This window comes from Euprymna scolopes, chromosome 3 (assembly GCF_053919585.1).
Source record: "Euprymna scolopes isolate OS-2025 chromosome 3, ASM5391958v1, whole genome shotgun sequence".
Classification (NCBI taxonomy): domain Eukaryota; kingdom Metazoa; phylum Mollusca; class Cephalopoda; order Sepiida; family Sepiolidae; genus Euprymna; species Euprymna scolopes.
In genome coordinates, this window is record NC_136484.1 from 139,825,839 (window position 1) to 139,845,918 (window position 20,080).

The window sequence follows — 20,080 nt, forward strand, 5'->3', positions numbered from 1 at the left end:
TCAAGTAATGCATTTGTGATTGTACCTATTTACTATGCCTCCCCACGGGACAGAGTTAGACACTAGGGTCGTTTTTTAACGTGGAGAAAATGTACAAAAATAAAAATTGTCTCAGTCGTGAAGGATTTCTCCTCCACCGAAAGAGAACAAGAAATAGAAGTGCAGCACCTGAAGAACAGATACTACACTTTGATCTTGTCCCGAAGGCCAATAGACAAGAAACGACAAAAGTGGCCCCCAAAAATATAAAAAATGAAATTTACCTATGGCAAGATAGGTTACTCTTCTTCATACATGCATCAGTTCTTGGTGTTTGAACTTATTTTAAAGCGTTTATAAAATTTGAAACACTAGGCAGAAAATAAAAGATAACAGCAATGACGCTGTCATCGTTAGCGTCTTGATAATCGTCCCAAACTCGAAAATAAAACAAAATACTGACAGAAATCAATCGAATAAATGTCACCGTGACATTTATTCGATTGATTTATATCACTATTTTGTTTAGAGATGAGTATTTATTAAAGAAAATTTATATTTAAATTTTAATGAGATTTTTGGCGGGAACTGTATGTTTGTTTGTAGTATCAATCGGGTATCGAAATTGATTTCAATAATTGCTAGCTTTTAGTTTTCATGTGTAGAATATCTTGTTTTAGATGTGGGGTTTTCTAGAAAAGACACTTTGTTAATGGAAGTTCTGTTTTGTTTTTAGTATTGAGATAAAGAGAGTGAGGGAGGGAGAGAGAAAGACAGAGGGAAAGAGAGAGAAAGGAGGAGAAAGTTCTGTGCTGTGTTTGTAGCTGGACAAGTTGTTATTATGAATGTTTTACAAGGAGACCAGGGATTGGATCTCAGTTAAGCACTACCATGAATATAACGAGTGAGCAACATCTTGAAAGGAACTGCAGGGACAAGAAGATATTATCCTCCATTGTATTTTGAACAAAAAAAAGTGCTCTGAGCGGCACGTCCTAAGACATGACTTCAATACACCATCCTATGACGTGTCTCGTTCTTATACATGTGAACGATTATATCATAAGTGAGGTATGAGATCAAAGCCTTAAAAGTTTATACAAGAAGAGGACTTAATCGAGGAGAATACAATTCAGCTGGACGGAAGAAGAGAGGGTCTGAGCGTTAGTGGTGAAAAGAGAGATCTTGGTTTTAGAAGCGTTACAATTAACAGACGTTTTTCCCCCTCATTACTATATTAAGATTCTAATTCACCATTTCCATCAAATGGGCATAATTTTGTTTCGTCTGTATAACATCCGATAGAAAGCAAACAAAAGGTGGAAGCCATTACAAAAATAACCGTTGGTGTCTAATTGCTCAACAAATAGACAGCATCTTTGCCAATTCGAATATGCACGTTATTTTCTACTACATGGTAATTTACCGTCTTTTTTTTTGTCGAAGCGCGCCAACACATCCAGACAACAATGTCATAACAATGCATCAGCAACGTTCTTAATTATACTTTTACAAACCGAGCGCAAAAGTAATCGGAAAATGATTTCGTCGACACTTTCACTTGTCTTGAACTGTGATTTTTCTTTCCCTGTTTTCCAATCAGCACAAGAAGCGATTAGAAATATGGATGGACTTTGAATTTCAGCGATATTCAATGTTTTGTTATTATATTAAAAAAAGGCACGCAGTAATTTTGTGTGTCTATCACATCGACGGTTGCCAATATGATTAACATTTTACAGTTATACGCAAAGACATGCAACACTTTTAATAGCCATTAACAATTGGTGCTTTTATATAAAACTATTCTGCAGTAGAGTGTAGATTTGATGATCTACAACATATCTTAGATAGTGAGGATAGGATGTGACAAGGAAACAATGAGGATAAATCTTCCTAGTTATTGAACTCAAGTGATACAATCGAATCAATTGTCGAAAAACAGAAAGATCACAGTAAAACCACATCAACTAAAAAGATTTACATTTTTATGAATTGGAAGGTCACTGCAAACCAAAGCAACAATAATAAAAAGTTAATTGTATTTTCTTGAATTGACAAAAGCTCACTGCTTGCTTATAAAAGACGACTATGGACTAAATTGCAGTCGTTGTTTAGGGACCGAGACTGCATTTTGAGTGACACCATTATCTCCTATCTCGCTCTCAGTCACACACCGACTGTCAAAATAAAACCGATTGATTTTATAAACCAACCCTTTGTCATTTTTGTGATTACAGTACAGCGTAATACGCCGTTGTTATTTAAATATTTTTTTATATAGAGATTCCTGTGATAATGGCATAGAGAGGCACAGAAATAAACAGCTATAGTTGGCATTTGTCTGCTGCGAACAGATCTTCAGTGTTACTAGACCAGCAAGTTCTTTAAGCCAAGACCGACACTCGGCAGCCAATAAACATTGTCAATTGCCTGAAAGCTCCAATTGTTTACACAATGAACAAACAGGCACACACACACACACACACACACACACACATATATAAAGAATTCAGCATAAACTTTGTAAATTAGAAATTGCAGCAATTTATTAAAAATATAATTAATTCAAGAAGTGAAAATGCACGGAAAAATTAAAATCCAACCAGTTCGATATTACTTAGTCAAAAATAAACTACATAAAAAAATTATTTCCTCTGACTTTAGATAATTTTAGAATCATCAATCTATATTTTTCCTTTCGAATTTTCGATAATTTAAAGTTTACATATTTCTATAGAAAAAGCCCATGCCTTTTCTAGTTTAATGCTCACCTAGAACCCTTGCAATTGATACCCTCCTTTTAGCAATGAAAATAGACTCTAATCCACTAAACATCTCTCAGTAAGGTCAGTATACAACCCCAAATGATTTTAAACTTTCACTATTAAATACCGCACAAAAATGATTATAATTTGATTATTAAATGTGTATATAGTTTCTTATTACAATTATTTTCAATTTGAATATGTTAAGCGAAAATTACACTATTTTTCCGCTTCAGATTTTAATTGTGAACCAAGCTTCTGGGCTTGACCTTTACTCCTGATCTTAAATGGAACTCGTATATCAAATCTGTTGCCAAGGCCGCTGAAAAAACGGTCGGATCCTTCTATCGATCCAGTAGATATCTCACTGCTGATGCAATTCTCTATCTATATACGAGCCAGGTACGTCCAAGGATGGAATACTGTTGCCACGTCTTGGCAGGAGCTGCTAGAAAGGACTTGACCTGCCTTGATAGAGTTCAAAATAGACTTCGTGGCCTGGTGGGAGATGTCCTTTTCTCTTCGCTGCAACCTCTATCTCACAGAAGAGATGTTGCGAGTTTGTCTCTGCTTTATCGTTATTTTCATGGAAAGTGTTTGCCTGAGCTTTAGTCTATGGTCCCCCCTCGCCAAACTTTCACAAGAAACACTCGTTTAGCTGAAAACATTATCAATAATTTCCCCACTCTTTATCTGTGCCTAAACCTAAACGTAGATTCCATGAACAAAGCTTCTTTCTTAGAACTGCATGCCTGTGGAATTGTCTTCCATTTTCCTTTTTTCCAGCTGACTACAATATGGTTGTCTTTGTCTGACGTAAACAAGTTCTTGATTAGCCGTTCCACTTGTTAACAAATTTACCGAATTTCCATTTACTAACGATTACTATATTGTCCATTTTCTGCTGTACACTCTTTAACCCTTATCCTCGAGTGGCCTCTTGACCTTGATAAGTGGGGATGCCTATGTAAAAAAATCTCTCATAAGAATTATATTTTATTTAAAGTTAGCGTAATTCGTTTTGTTTACTTAGCATATTTAAAATTTGAATTCCTTAATATATCCAGATTCTTCTATGTATTTATTGATTGATTCTTTTTCCATAATTCTATTATTTTGAATTTAAATTTCAATTAAACTTTTAGGTGAAATTAAAAATGTTTTTTTAAAATTTTACATGTTAAAATTTCAACTTTATGTATTTTATTATAGCTTAAATTAAATTAAATTTAATTTCTAATATTAGATTTTTATTTTCAGTATACTATATTTTAAATTCATTTTTAATTTAATTGTATATTAGTTAAAATTTATTTAAAATTAAATTTATTTAAATTTTATTTTATATTTATTATAAATTAAATTCATATTCATTTCTAATTTTAAATATATTTCAATATGTGTACATGTGTGTATATATGCTTGCAATTTGTTTGTGTATCCATATATATATATACGTGTGGATTCGTGCACGTTTGAGTGGATATTTGTATAACACTTTATTTATGTATAGTCTGTTTCTGCTCATATATATATATATATATATATATATATATATATATATATATATATATAACATTGAAATCTTTGCGACATATGGCATATAATTCTTCTTTCGCATACATATATTTATTTATATATTAGTCTAATTTCTTTCCTGTTCCAATTAGATGGCACGTTGACATTTGAAGCCTAGCGACTAATTCTGGTTTGTCATAAAAATAGTCTGGCCTGTATGTATGCCGTTATTTTTCTGACTGTAACTTTTAGCATTTTAAATTCAGTTTATCTTCGCCGACCAATGGAAGGATATGGGAGATTTTTTCTCACCAGAAAGCCTTTAACAGCGATTTATCACAGCGAAAACTCTTCTACTACATTTTAAGATGCCATTTTCACTTTTGAATCTTAACTACATTTTCCGCCAAAGAACTTGGATCATTACTATTTCTATTGGGTTATTTCATGTGCATCTCTGCATCTGACCAATCAGCTTGTTGCATTTTTCTTCATTGAGTCTGGACTTTATTTGGAATATCATTATAACTCATATATATTTTCATGATCATCGAATTTAATGCAAATATGATTTCTTGCATAATATATAGTTTTCAGTTTATGTGCTAAATAGCAATACTCATAGCTTGTCTATTACTATCATCCTGCTAACAAATTTCCTCCGAAGGTGAGACCATTCTTTGAAACTGCATGAACTAAGGAAAATTTTCTTTTACATTTTTAAATTTTAAAACGTTTTGCATTCTTTGTCGAATAATAAATTGTTTTAGTTTCTAATTTGCAGAGTTTATACTGAATTCTTTATATTTGTGCTCTATTTTGAATATTGAGGATTATTATATGAATATCAATATAAAAATTTATTCTTGTTTTAAGTTTATTAATCAGTTTGTAAACTTGCAGTTGTTTATATATATATATATATATATATATATATATATATATATATATATATATATATTAGTGATGGAATGATTCCAATATTTTCCCCGATTCCGATACAATTACGATTCCGTACTAAATTCCCGATTCCGATAGAATTACCGATTCCGATTCTTTATAAATATCTAAATAATTAACTATAAAAGTGTATTTTTCCCGATTACTGTACGCATCATAAATAAGTCTATATTTTATAAAAGTGAAAATGTCTGTCTGTCTTTGTGCCTGTCTGTCTGTGTACATTTTCCTACAAAATAACTCTGTCAATTTTTGGTGTACAGACTCGAGATTTGACATAATTGGTACTGAGATTTAGGAAAATCGTTTCAATCAGTTTTCGGCAGATTTGGCTGTCAAGGGGTCAAAATTCAACGATTTGACCCTTGAAAACTCTACCAAACTCCCCCGTCAATTTTGGATCTAAACACTTTAATTTTCAATATAGGTTCCTTAGACATAGATCTAATTTGATAATTTGATTTGAGCCCAAACAATAAATATTAAGGGGTCAAAATTGGGGTTAAAGTTAAAAAAATGACTTTTGCGGTTTCTACGAAATAATTCATTCATCCTATAACACAGAACACGCTAGGTAACATACAAATATCTGTGCATGAGGTCGCCAAGCTAATCAAGAACCTTGATTCCAGTAAAGCAACTAGCCCTGACAGCATCCTAATTATAGTGTTAAAAAAGCTTCAACCAGAACTTGCTCCCATACTTACGAAACTGTTTAAGCGCTGCCTTAAGGAGAAGAGCTTTCCGACTCCCTGGAAAACCTCATCAGTATGCCCTTAAGAATTCAGGTGATAAGTCATCTCCCTCTCAGTACAGACCAATAAGCCTCCTGTGTATTATGAGTAAGTTGCTGGAATCCATATTAAATAGAGAAATAGTAAACCACCTCAGCAGAAACAATCTTTTTAGTGACACACAATATGGTTTCCGTTCTGCTAGATCTACCGCAGATGTGCTAACGGTTATATCTCACAGGATTAATGAATCTCTTGACAAAGGCTTCCTTTCTAGGGCAATTGCTCTTGACATATCAAAGGCCTTCGACAAAGTATGGCATAAGGGCCTACTTCACAAGATTTCCTGCTACGGTATAACTGGAAATGTTTTCTCAATCATTAAATCATTTCTCTCCAATAGGCTCATAAGAGTAGTGGTCGATGGACAAAAATCAGAGGCCTGCAGTATTAATGCTGGAGTCCCTCAAGGGTCAATCTTGAGTCCAACTCTCTTCCTGATCTACATCAATGACCTCCCTAAAGACAGACTAAAATCATTCGTTGACATCTATGCTGATGACACGACCATCTACGGCAACACATCAAAGGCTGTAAATGACAAAATTCGCTCTGATTCTCTCTCCTCTGATCTCGAGCGCGTGGTTAAGTGGGGGAAGTCGTGGCTGGTTACCTTTAATGCATCTAAAACCAAACTCCTATCTTTACATCATCAACGCTCTGATCCCCATCTGGCATCAATTGAAATGGATAGCTCTCGTCTAGGAGAAGCACCGTATTTTGACAAGCTTCTGGGTTTGTCCTTTACTCCTGATCTGAAATGGAACACGTACATTAAGTCTGTTGCCAAGGTCGCTGGAAAGATGGTGGGATCCTTCTACCGCTCCAGAAGATATCTCATTACTGATGCAATTCTCTATCTATATAAAAGCCAAGTACGTCCAAGGATGGAATACTGCTGCCATATCTGGGCAGGAGCTGCTAAAAACAGCCTATCCTGCCTTGACAGAGTACAAAATAGACTTCGTGGCTTAGTGGGGGATGCCCTTTTCTCTACCCTGCAACCTCTCTCCCACAGAAGAGACGTTGCGAGCCTATCCTTGTTTTATCGTTATTTTCATGGCAGGTGCTCGTCTGAACTCCAATCTCTGGTCCCACCTCGCCAATCTTTCACGAAAAACACCCGTCTAGCTGAATCCACTGTGAAAAATTTCCCCCACTCTTTATCTGTGCCTAAATCAAAACGTGGATTCCATGAACAAAGCTTCTTTCTTAGAACTTCACGCCTGTGGAACTCTGTTCCATCTGCCTGCTTCCCACCTGACTACAACTTGGATGTCTTCAAGTCCAACGTTAACAAATTCCTAATGAACCGCCCCCTTAAGTAAACACTTCATCAAATCTCCACACTAGCGTACTGTACTTGCAATAACCTTTATCCCTGAGTTGCTTCCGGGCCTTGATAAGTGGCGACCACCGTGTATAAAAAAATAATAACTCAGACAAACTCTGGTCTAAACATTTGAAATTTTACATAAAGCGTATTCACACGCAGAGCAAGTTATGAACAGTATATAGGGCCCGAGCAAAGCCGGGCAGAAATGTAAGTAGTAAATAAGCTTTGTGTTGAGAGTAATAGTAAATTAATAGCAAATAATTTTGGGTTTGAGATTAATAGTGAATTAAGAGTAAATAAGTTTGGAGTTAAGAACAATGGTAAATTAGTAGCAAATACTTTTGAGTTTGAGATTAATAGTAAATAGTAATTGAGATTAATAGTAAATAAGTTTTGTAGTTGAGAACAATAGTAAATTAGTACAAATAATTTTGGTTTGAGATTAATAGTGAATTAATAGTAAATATGTTTTGAGTTGAGAGTAATAGTAAATTTGTAGCAAATAATGTTGGGTTTTAGATTAACGGTGAATTATTCGTAAATAAGTTTGCAGTTGAGAACAATAGTGAATTAATAGCAAATAATGTTGGGTTTGAGATTAATAGTGAATTACTGGTAAAAATATTTCGAGTTGAGAAAATAGTAAATTAGTAGCAAATAATTGTGGGGTTGACATTAATAGTGATTTAATAGTAAATAGGTTTGAAGTTGAGAGCAATGGTACATTAATAACAAATAATTTTGGGTTGACATTATTAGTGAATTAATAGTAAATAAGTTTGGATTTAAAAATAATAGTAAATTAGTAGCAATTAATTTTGGGTTTTATATTAATAGTGATTAATCTATTATATCTATTAAAGAAATATTGTCTGTGTGTGTACATTTCCCTAGCAAACTACTCTTTCAATTTCTAGTCTAAAGACTCGAGATTTGATAAAAGCGTTATTGAGATTTGGGGGAATTTTTTTAATCGATTTTTGGCCAGAAATTTGACTGTCCATGGGTCAAAGTTCAACGATTTGAGCTTTGAAAACTTTACCAAACTCCTTCGCCAATTTTGGTCTAAACACTAGAAATTTGAAATGTAGGTTACCTGTACATAGGTACTAACTTATAATATATATATATATATATATATATATATATATATATATATATATATATATATATTCGCATAAAATTATTAACTTATTAATTAATATATATATATATATATATATATATATATATATATATATATATACATATACATATAAAATTATTAACATAGGGCCCGAGCAACGCCGGGCTGAACTGCTAGTGTGCCTATATTTTCTTAAACGTAAAAACACACTTGTGAGGCGGTGATATAGAGATTTTAGACTAACTCGATATTTAAATCAATAAATATTTACTATTTTATTATTACGACAAGCAGTGGAAAATATTTTTTAAACCAAAATCAAATAAAAAGATAATCAAATTGAATCAGTTTTGGCATCGGAAAATAGGCTCAAATCTTTCCGATTCCGATACCGATTCCGATACTCCAAAATGCACCGATTTTTCCGATTCCCGATGCGATTCCGATTAATACTCCCAACACTAATATATATAAGTTGATTTAACATATGTATAGATTTTCAGTAATTATGTCAACAGTACTTGATGCGTTAGTAAAGCTTAGTATTATGAATTATATCTATAATAAGTAAGCTAATCAAAGACGTCCATGTTTCATTTCCGGACGCTAAACCCACGAAACGCTAAGAAAAATCCGTGTATTTAATATGCATTAATTTTGATACTACTAAATATATGCACGTAAGAATATTGGCAGACAGGTAAAATGGCCTTTTTGTGTTTTCATTGCTTGGACACACACATATGCGTACACTTATATATTATATTGACGTTTAGTTAATCAATGGTTGTTTCAATTTGATTTTTTTTCATGTACAGTATAATCACACAAAATAACTGCTAGAATATACATTAATTCTGGGATAGAGTTATGTTTTAGTTGTTGTAATTTGTCGTCATTGTAATTAACTAAACAAGTAATTCTTTTCTCACTTAGCACTTCCCCGTGTATTTCTCTGACCTTCACACTTTATGTTTAATAGTATTAGTTTCTAGTTCATATATTACTTGTACACATCTCGAACACGTACGGAAATTTACTGGCAAAATAACAAGTATTTTTTCTTCCATATGGATGATGAGCATAGCATTTAAGTAACGATGATTATGATTTTTAGTTGTACCAGAAGAAGCATTTTGAAATGAAATCAATGTAGAATTATTAATGAAATTGTTGCGACCCAATGTATATATATATATATATATATATATATATATATATATATATATATATATATATATATATAGATAGATAGATAGATAGATAGATATAGTCATCCATATACAGTGTGTTTCGTTGTTTCACTTTCATTTCTTTCCTGGCTTGAGGTAGTTGACAAGCAACTACCTCATGCCAGGATCCAAACCCGTTGTCCAAAGTACCTAAGCTCAATTTGTTTACACAAAGAGTATCACTTCATACGCTAATGGTAATTTGTATATCACTTCCCAAATGCTCAACCTAAGGTAGGGAGAATTATCGTCATCCACACACAGTACTGTTTCGCAGCTCATCAGTGCTGCTAGACAAGCAACTCCTCAAGCCAGGATCGAAACCCAATCGCCCAAACGACAGTCGGAGCTTTCTAACCGCTGCTGCTATGTGAGCAGTGAATTAACAATGTTTTGACATTGTCCAAAGTACCTATATATATGTGTATGTGTGTGTGTGTGTAATTTAACTACTTAGGGTAATAGTAACATATAAATAAGTAACAGAATGCTTTACATTAGATAGCATTATAGTACAATACTAAGGTTATAAATACTACTAAAAGTACCACGTTATAAGGAACAGACATTGATACAGTTACTCATTTTCAAAATATTTGTCTTTTATTAGTAGCAACTTGCGTACAATTGTGTTGGCTTCAATGTTGACACATAATTACATAATAGTTGATTTATTGTAGTTTTGCACAAGAGGGCATCTCATCAGCAAGAACCATTTATCAAACAAGTTTGTACGCAAGTTGTTACTTGAAACACATATTTTGAAAATGAGTAACTGTATCAGAGTTTGTTAGTTATAACGTGGTAGCTTAACACACACACACACACACACACGCGCATTTATATATATATATATATATATATATATATATATATATATATATATATATATATATATATATGATCCTTATGTATGACAATATTCAGGGAACAGTTCAGGCGATTAATGATTTGTTGTTTCCATTTGTTCTTTTCAGAATTGTGGCTTGTTCTCTCAAATTCGTTTCGTATATTTTCTTGTCGCTGCTGCGTATTTACACTGTTAGCTTCTTTGTCGTGTCGTCCGTGATCAGGATTCATGTTTATCGTTTTTCGCAGTTCAAATAACTTAGTTGCGAAGAATAATAATCAATATAAGACGGATTTACAAAATGGAAGTTCATTGAGAGAAAAATATTAAGAAATTGCAAGTGAAATTTACACTCTACAGTTACTCTCTTACATAAAGAAGTGTAAATTTTACATAGTTATTTAAACTTAAGTAACTATTAGCGAAACAGATGGATAGATTGATAAACTGATAGTCAAATAGATAAACATCTACCACCGCGTGTGATTCTCAACCATCTTGTCGCCATTACGACATTTTGTCGGCGATCGCTTGCCTTGAACTTTCAAACTGGTGATTGACTTTAAATCTCTGTCCTTTCTTGCTTTCATCCGACTTAACGTTATATCCACCATTCTCCCGTATATTGTTTTCAGCATTTCCCTCGTCTGAATCCATCTATTAACTCTCTCATTAGAAGAAGGTTATTCTTAGTACACTCTTTCAATATCTTTTGCTATTTTGTCAGTGATCGGTCAGTTTTTACACATCTAATCGTTTTTCTCTTTCGTCTCTCGTTAAGTCACATCCGTAGGATTTTATGCAAATATCTTTGCCAACCTTGCCCTCCTCTGACCCTGCCTGTCAACTCCCCCACTAATGACAAGTTTCAGTATACACAACAAGGTCACTTTCATCCGATTCTTTCACCTGTGCTAAAATCTATACTAATAAACGTACTCAGCCGTTATCCAAAAGGAAAGGAACATTAAAACAATAGATGTGATGCTGAATTACTAAGTGACTTTTCTAAATTAAATGTTGGAATTTCAAACTTATCAACTTACTATGAAATTGAAATCATATATTAAAACTGTTTGAGGAAGACTATGGAAGTGGTTTCGAATCTCTACATGCTTCTCAATGTGCTGAACCAATATGCGTCCTTCTAAGATACCTATAAGGAGAGACTTACCTTGGAACTAGAGATACGTATATCCGACAGTAATTTAGAGAGTTTTCCTGGATTTAAGTTTCCTCCGACTATATTAAAGAACGAAACAGTGGAAGGACACAGTAAATAAAATATAGTAATATGATGTCATCAGCATAATGAAGACATCTCTTCCTACGAGTTATATATAATACGCGTTTTTTCATACCTGATCATTGTTGTTGCCAGATCATAGATGTTTGGAGCACGCGGAGGAGGAGGGTTGCGCCGTAGTGCCCGAGTTATCTGTGAAAAAGAAATACAAAATGGACAAAGAATTTAAAAAATAAACTACATATGTATGGTTAGAGTTATAGATCAGAATGAGTTATCCCCTACGTTCGAATATTTTTACGTAAAACCAGACATTAAAAAAAATAACGTTTTAGCTTAAGTTTGCTTGAAACATTGTTTAGTTTGTATATAGAAGTTTATAGAAGGCAATGAAATATGAAGTATAATCGATAGGCAAAAACAGAAGCATTGTTTGAGACATATAACAGGGGAATGACCTTTGCTGTTTACATCTTCTATTGATACAACATTTTTGTTTTTTATTCTTGCATTATATTATAATGTTAATAGTTCCGTGCAACATAATATTTCGGAAAAAAAATCATCATCAAATGTGCGTTCAACTTGAATTCAAAAACGCATAAGAAAACTTTTTGTTTAAAATTAATAGTATATAAAAGATTACAAATGACTAAGAGGGCGTAGGCTTCCATCATATACGAACAACACTCCACATATGTAATGTCTTTTTAGGTAGTTTTCCTAGGAATACAGTAAGTATTTATCTCTGTAAAACACATAACTGTAAATTATCAGTTTAAACTTGATAGATTTACACATTGGTTCGAATCTGATTCATAGGATTCATTTTTATTATAAAGTCGTATTCTTCCAAATGTTACCGAGGGAATCTTTAATAAAATTAATAATCCTTTTTGCAATCTAATAATAGTAAAAATCAAATTCAGTTTATACTTGACTTATCCACCAACTTTTAGTCATGAATGCCCAACATTCTTTGTTTATCGGTATTTAACAATAGGCACAAAATCTGCAAGATTGTGAATAGTACTGATGCTCTTCTTTATTAGCATAGTTCTGATTTTTGCTGTGACTACCCTCTTCCGTTCCATAGTATTTTTTTTAAATAGAGATTATCATTAATCTAACCACATCGATAAAAATAGTCTGTTGAGTGTGACTCCCGTTCAAGATCACAGCTCCCATCGATGAAACGATCACCAAAGTGTCTCCACGGCTATTCTAACGAGACATGTGAAATGCGAGAAGTTTCCCCAGTCTGTTAAAATCACCGTAATCTACTCCGAGGTCTGCTCGTAGGAAAAATTGAAATACTTAAAAACTCTAAATATTTATTCCCATCTCACGATGATTCAGAAGTCGGAATGTGGGATTTATAACCAGTACTCAAACAAAAAGTGTCTGTACAGACCCTTCGGCATTCTCTAGTAGGGGCGTCTCATGCGATTAGTAATAAACTAATCCCTTCGCAAAAGGCGAGAAGGTAAAATCTTGAAAGGTGGCCTTCCTAGAACTCACCCTAAATAGCGTTCAGTATTGATCAACATATCACTGAATACCAGTAAGACAAAGCTTGTTGGACAACAATGTCTGAATCTTGGTGGACAAATCAAGCACAGACATAATTTTATTTATGCTAAATATGGTTTCATTGTAGAAAGGATTGTGAATTTTATTAATGATTTCATTAGCAGCATATTATTTAAAGTTTACGCTGTTAAAACAAAATTAACATTTGATAATGTATTTGATAATCTTTTATTTTTTTAGGGGCATCAGCAAGTTTTTTACGGTTTAAAATGTCATCTTGAAAATAAAACAAATGTGTGGTTTTGAAAATTCTTATTAATAACAATAAAGATATTTGCTCTAAATAACTTGATTTCATCTGTCAACGAGTTTATAAATGCCATGCTTCTAAAATTCTTTAGGTTTTGGTGCGAGCTATGAATCTAATTCATGCTAAATCTCTTCTCGTAATATTAACCTAAGGCCATCTAAATAATTGTGTGATACTTGAAATAAGTGATAATCCGAGGGAGCTAGTTTTGGAGAATATGCAGGATGGAGCAAAAATTCCCAACCAAATTGTCATAGATCTTTGGTTAGTAGTGTTGTGTGAGGACGAGCATTATCATGATGGAAGATAACTCACTTTCTGTTAACTATATAAGGACATTTTCGGGTTAAAATGGGTGAAAATATTACAGAAAATTATGAATGATGCTTTAATAAACTGAAATAAAATATAAATTAATCATAACATATTTAAGCATGATGATATATTCAAGCAATAACAATATGCATAAAAAAATAAACATGGTTTTAAAATGTTTCATTCTATAAACCAGCTATAAGTTTTGCACAAATCTGATATTTTTTCTTTATATCATCTACTAGCGGAGGGGTGGGCGCCCGACTTTGCACGGTCGTAAAATACGCTTAAATATGATATTTTAATTTGTCCAGATTTCGCATATATTATTGTAGAGTAGTGATTTCAAAGTAAATAAAAAGTATTTTGGTGGCATCAGCTAGAATCGAAACCGAAAGCAAAACTGTAGCATTCAAAGCTGGTGACGTTATCACTCTACCAACGTGACACACATGAACTCATTAAGATGAAGAATTAACTAAGATAAATGTACAAAATGTGTAAGGATTTTTTTTCACTTTTTATCCATTTTTGACCCCTCAAAATCTATTTTAATCGGCTAAAGACCCATAAAAGAACGGCCCATAAAAATTCGATCATTTGAGGCCCCTAGCGACGGTCTGCAACTTTTAGTTTTAGAAGAGATAGAGTTTGAAAATATGGAGACAGACAGACAGACATATAGCTTTTTATATATTAGACTTACCGGGATGTTTATCGCTTATATGTCTTACCACTTGTTACTACCACATGGATTTATGTTCTCTACAGATGAAATGATCGTTTACTGTTAGAAAATATGGATGGGCAATACTTTATTTTCTCTCCCTTGTTTTGTGTTGTCTCACCATGGCACCGAATTGTGTAATTGGAATTAAATTATATTGTGCTATGATTATATTCTTTACTATTGGTGCAGAGAAATTGATTTACTTTACGATATATTTGCACCTGGTGATTTGAATACAGGACAGATGACATGACCGAAAGAAACATATCTTCTGCGATTATGATATACTTTTTATATTGCTGTACACAAGGCAGGAAGCCACTTGATATAAGGAGCTAATAAGAACAGAAGATGATTATCGAAAAGACAGGAGATGCCTTGAAAAAGTAGAAGAAAAAAGTAAAGAGGAAGGAGCTATATAAGCTTGCAATTCTTGGAAAAAACTGGATAGGAAGCTGTATTATACTGTATAAAAAAACTGGAATAGGAAGTTGTATTATACTGTATAAAAAAACTGGAATAGGAAGTTGTATTATACGGTATGAAAAACTGGAATAGGAAGCTGTATTACAATAAGGTATAAAATAGCGAATTGATGGAAACTACTAGACTAACGAGTCAAACGAGTTAGAACAAAAGAAGAAGAGAATATCTCAAACAATTCTGAAGAAGACATGTTATAATAACATTTATAGAAAATACTGAAACAGAGAGAGGCATAGAGAAAAAGTAAGAGTTAGGGATTATTTGATCATACATGTTTCTGAACTTTATCAAGAGCCCTCAAATGGGACAGAAATCTACCAGCCCAAGTATTATTACAATACTCCAAACAAATTAATACATATCTATCTATCTATCTATCTATCTATCTATATATATATATCTCGCTAGATTCAGCCACTCTGATGAGTCGTAGACGAAACACGTGTCAGTGGATAATTATATTTACAAAACAATATATATGCCGCTGCCCGTATGGGGGTACCAAATTGATTAAAGGGAAAATCATTCCCAATTCGCATTTAGATAAAAAAAAATGCACTTTCGTAAATAATTGAATTCATTCAAAACGTATTGCAAAAACAAAAACAAATAACATATCTATCTATCTATCTATCTATCTATCTATCTATCTCTCTTTCTCTCTCTATATATATATTTTTATATATATATATAAAACAAAGACGTTAACATCAAAATTCCTTATGATATTAGATTGTTATTCACCAAAATAGTTTCATCCATTAGTATCAATAGATATCACATAAATATGTATATTTTGGAAATCATACAATATTTTACAATATACATGTTGTACGCATCTGTCAGCACATATATCTTTCAGCGTAGATATAAAATATATTATCACAAGCTACTTTATCTATCGATATATTTATTTACTTGTCTATTTATGCATATATCTATATCAGTATGTAATATTAATCGACACCTGAATGTTTTCCAAATTGGTTTAATTTAATAATCAAATTATCGATCCAATAAGCAAATCGTTTTTCTCAAGCAAAGTGTCAATAAATGTTGAAAAGAAAATCTTTTAACACGTCTTCAACGAATGATATTTGTTTTCTTGTTTGCCTTTTCCCTGTTGATATCTACGTTGAAGACGTAAATAACCTCTGTCTAGGTTTGATTATTTCAGATCGATATACATAGATACATACACACACATACATCTCGAGTAAGTATCAAAATACAACTAAAGAATACATCTCAACGTTTCGTCCAATTGTTACAAAGGCTTTATAAAGAGTGACAATAAGTGTTGGGACAATTAATCGGGGTCAGAAAAATCGGAACTTTTGGAGGTATCGAAATTGGAAAAAAATTGTGCCTATTTTCCGATGCCACAAAAGATTCTTTTCATTGTTTTATTTGATTTTGTCGAAATCAATATATTCCATTGCTGGTAGTAATGATAAAATAATAAATATTTATTGATTTTTAAACTACCAGTAAAACTAATATCTATACATCATCCTTCCACAACTGTATTTTTACGTTTGACAAAATACCTGCATATTCAAATTGCGTTTTTTACAGTAATCGGGAATAACTAACCCCATAGTTAAATATTTAGACATTATTATTAGATCGGAATCGGTAATTGTATCAGAATCGGGAATTTAGTATGGAATCGGTAATTGTATCAGAATCGGAAAAATATTTGAATCGTCCCATCACTAGTGATGACTCAAAAATGTATTCTCGTCTTTTACTATTCTTTAAAACTAAAGTCTTCATAACAGTTAGGAGAAACGATGAGCTTCAGTGGTTAAACAGATTAATGAAAACTTATTTTGCATCAATTTGAAAATACCTTGAAAAAAATTACCAAAATGTTTCATTTTTATTTATGGCTATTGTTGTCTTTTTTTTTATTTGAGACAGTGCATATTAGTAAGAAAAATTAAAATAACAGATCTTTCAGATTTCCAAAGAAGTCAGATTGTTGGTGCCTGTACGGCAGTTGCTATTGTAACGGAAGCAGTTGCGATGATAGCAGTATGGAGAGAGATTGTCTCGAAAGTGATGGCAACCCATGAAAATAATAAGGAAAACATCTTCTTCTAAACAAAAAGACGAAAGCCGAAGCTGTCTGAAAGAGATCGTAGTACCCATGTAAAGATTGTGAAGAAAGAGTACAAAGCCACGGCACCAAAAATTGCAACAGAGCTTAACAGTCATCTCAACAAAATCTGTTCGCCGAAAGATTCACAAAGGTAAATTTCATGGGAGGACTGCCATCAGAAAACCACTGCTTTCGGTTATTATACATTATTCTGTCCAATCTTTTACATGTTTTTTTTTACAAAGGAATCACCACTCTTAAGGCACAGAGGCCACTCGAGGATAAGTGTACAGTAGTCAAAGGGACAATATCATATAATCGTTAGAAGTATAAATTTGGTAAATTGGATTACTTAAGAGGAAGGGTTCATCAAGAACTTGTTTACGATGAACCTGAAGACAACCATATTGTAGTCAGCTGGAAAGCAGACAAACGGAAGACGGTTCCACAGGTGTGCAGTTCGAAGAAGTTTTGTTTATGGAATCTACATTTAGGTTTAGGCGCACATAAAGAGTGGGAGAAATTATTGATAGTGTTTTCAGCAAGACGAGTGTTTCTCGTGAATGTTTGGCGAGGAAGGATCACAGATTAGAGCTCAGACGAGCATTTGTCATCAAAATAACGATAAAGCAGAGACAGGCTCGCAATGTCTCTTTTGTGAGAAAAGGTTGCAGGTAAGAGAAGAGGGCATCTCCTACGAGGTTACTAAGTTTATGTTGAACGTTGTCAAGGCAGGATGAGGCCTTCTAGCAGCTTCTGCCCAGATGTGGCAATAATACTCCATCCCTGGATGTACCTGGTTCTTATATAGGTAACGAACTGCATCAGCAATGAGATATCTACTGGATCTATAGAAGGATCCCACCATTTTCCTGTGACCTTGGCAACGGATTTGATGTACATGTTCCATTTTATATCAGGAGTAAAGGTCAATCCCAGAAGATTGTCAAAACATGGAGCCTCACCAAGACGAGACCCATTCATTTCAATTGATACCAGATGGGGATCAGAGCGTTGATGATGTAAAGATAGAAGCTTAGTTGTCGATGCATTAAAAGTAACCACCCATTTTCCCCATTGTATCACGTGCTCAAGATCGGAGAGAGAATCAGAGAGAACTTGGTCATTTATGGCCTTTGATATACTGCCATAGGTGGTAGTGTCATCAGCATAAATGTCTAGGAATGATCTAAGGATGTGATTTGGAAGATCATTGATGTAGACCAGAAAGAGATTTGGACCCAGGATGAACCCCTGAGGGATTCCAGCATTAATACTATGAGCTTCTGATTTCTGCCCATCAACTCTTATAACCCTATCAGAGAGCACTGATTTAATAATTAAAAGACAGTTCCAACTATACCGAAGCTGGAGATCTTGTGAAGTAGACCGTTATACCATACCCTATCAAAGGCCTTTGATATATCAAGAGCAATTGCCCTAGAAAGGAAGCCTCTGTTGAGAGATTCACTAATCCTATGAGATATAACCGTATGCACATCTAATAGAAATGAAATCATATTGCATATCACTAATACGATTTGTTGAGGTGGTTGCTTACTTCTCTATTAAACACAGATTCGAGTAACTTACTTATGACACATAGGAGATTCATTGGTCTGTACTGAGAGGGAGATAACCTATCACCTGAATTTTTAAATGCAGGGCATACTAATAAGATTTTCCAGGGTGTTGGGAAGAAATTCTCCTTAAAATAACGTAAGTATGATAGCTAGTTCTGGTTTAAGATTTTTCAGCAATATAAATGAAATGCCCTCAGGGATAGTTGCTTTACTGGAATCAAGGTTTTTTTTATTAGCTTGGCACAGTGGAAATACGGGGAGTTGGCGGCCTTGGTCGCATAGGGCAGAATTAGCTGCAAAGTTCTTGGCAAAGAGTTTGGATTTATCTGCTGTTGACGAGATTACCCCAGGTCCATTGATAATAGTTGGGATTGAGCATACGCTTCTGTTCAGGATCCTATTTGCTATTTGCCAAAATTGGTGGGAACCAAGCCGCTGCTTAGCCACTTTGGACTTACGGACTGAGCATACAACTTTCGTGTTCTTTATTACTCTTTTACAGTGGTTCCTGGAAGTCCCGAAAGCGGCGTTAGTCTAAGTACATCTGTTACGTCGGAAGTAATGGAAAAAGTGATTTTTGTGCGCAATGGCAGCAGCACATTCCAGAGAGAACCACAACTGGCTGTTGGGTTTTTGCTGAAAATTTTCAATGGTATGAAACAGTTTATACCTACAATTAACTATTTCGTTAGCTCTGATACTATAGAGGACACATTATTTTTAAACATTAAACGCAGAGGTAGATCTGATATAATGATCACTCTAAAACTTCTCAGCAAACGTTTGATTTTGTCGATGTAGTGTTTGATGGAACCAGTACAAATAACTTGTTCCTTGCCTGTCATTAAAGTACTTACAGTAGAATTTTTTAAGATCACTCATAACCAAACAATTCCAGCTGTCATTATCTCTAAATTTAGTACTATTAAAGGATACGCAGTATAGTTACTTTCCGAATAATTGTCCCCCCTCTCTCTATCTCTCTCTCACACACTCCCTCTCTCTTTCTCTCTCTCTCTTGCAACATTTGACTCTTTTTACTTCAGCTCTTAATATCTTATTTCTTTTGCCTTCACGAAGAAAAATTTCATTACTTTTAGAAATATATTTAATTAGATATCCTTCCTCTTTATTTATTGCAGCTTTAACATGAATTAAGCTTCGAGCACCTTTTTTCTAGGTAGATAGAATCGATCTACATAAGCTA

The 20,080-nt window shown here is 33.5% G+C and overlaps 1 protein-coding gene across 1 annotated transcript in view; it reads right to left on the reverse strand.

Moving 5' to 3' along the window:
• LOC145259475 (glutamate receptor ionotropic, NMDA 3A-like) overlaps nt 1-20,080 on the reverse strand; it is a 344,884-nt gene that overhangs the window by 19,876 nt on the left and 304,928 nt on the right. The window contains exon 8 of the mRNA XM_080117230.1: nt 11,925-12,001. Coding sequence (XP_079973356.1) covers nt 11,925-12,001 — 77 coding nt within the window. The remainder of the gene's footprint in view (nt 1-11,924; nt 12,002-20,080) is intronic.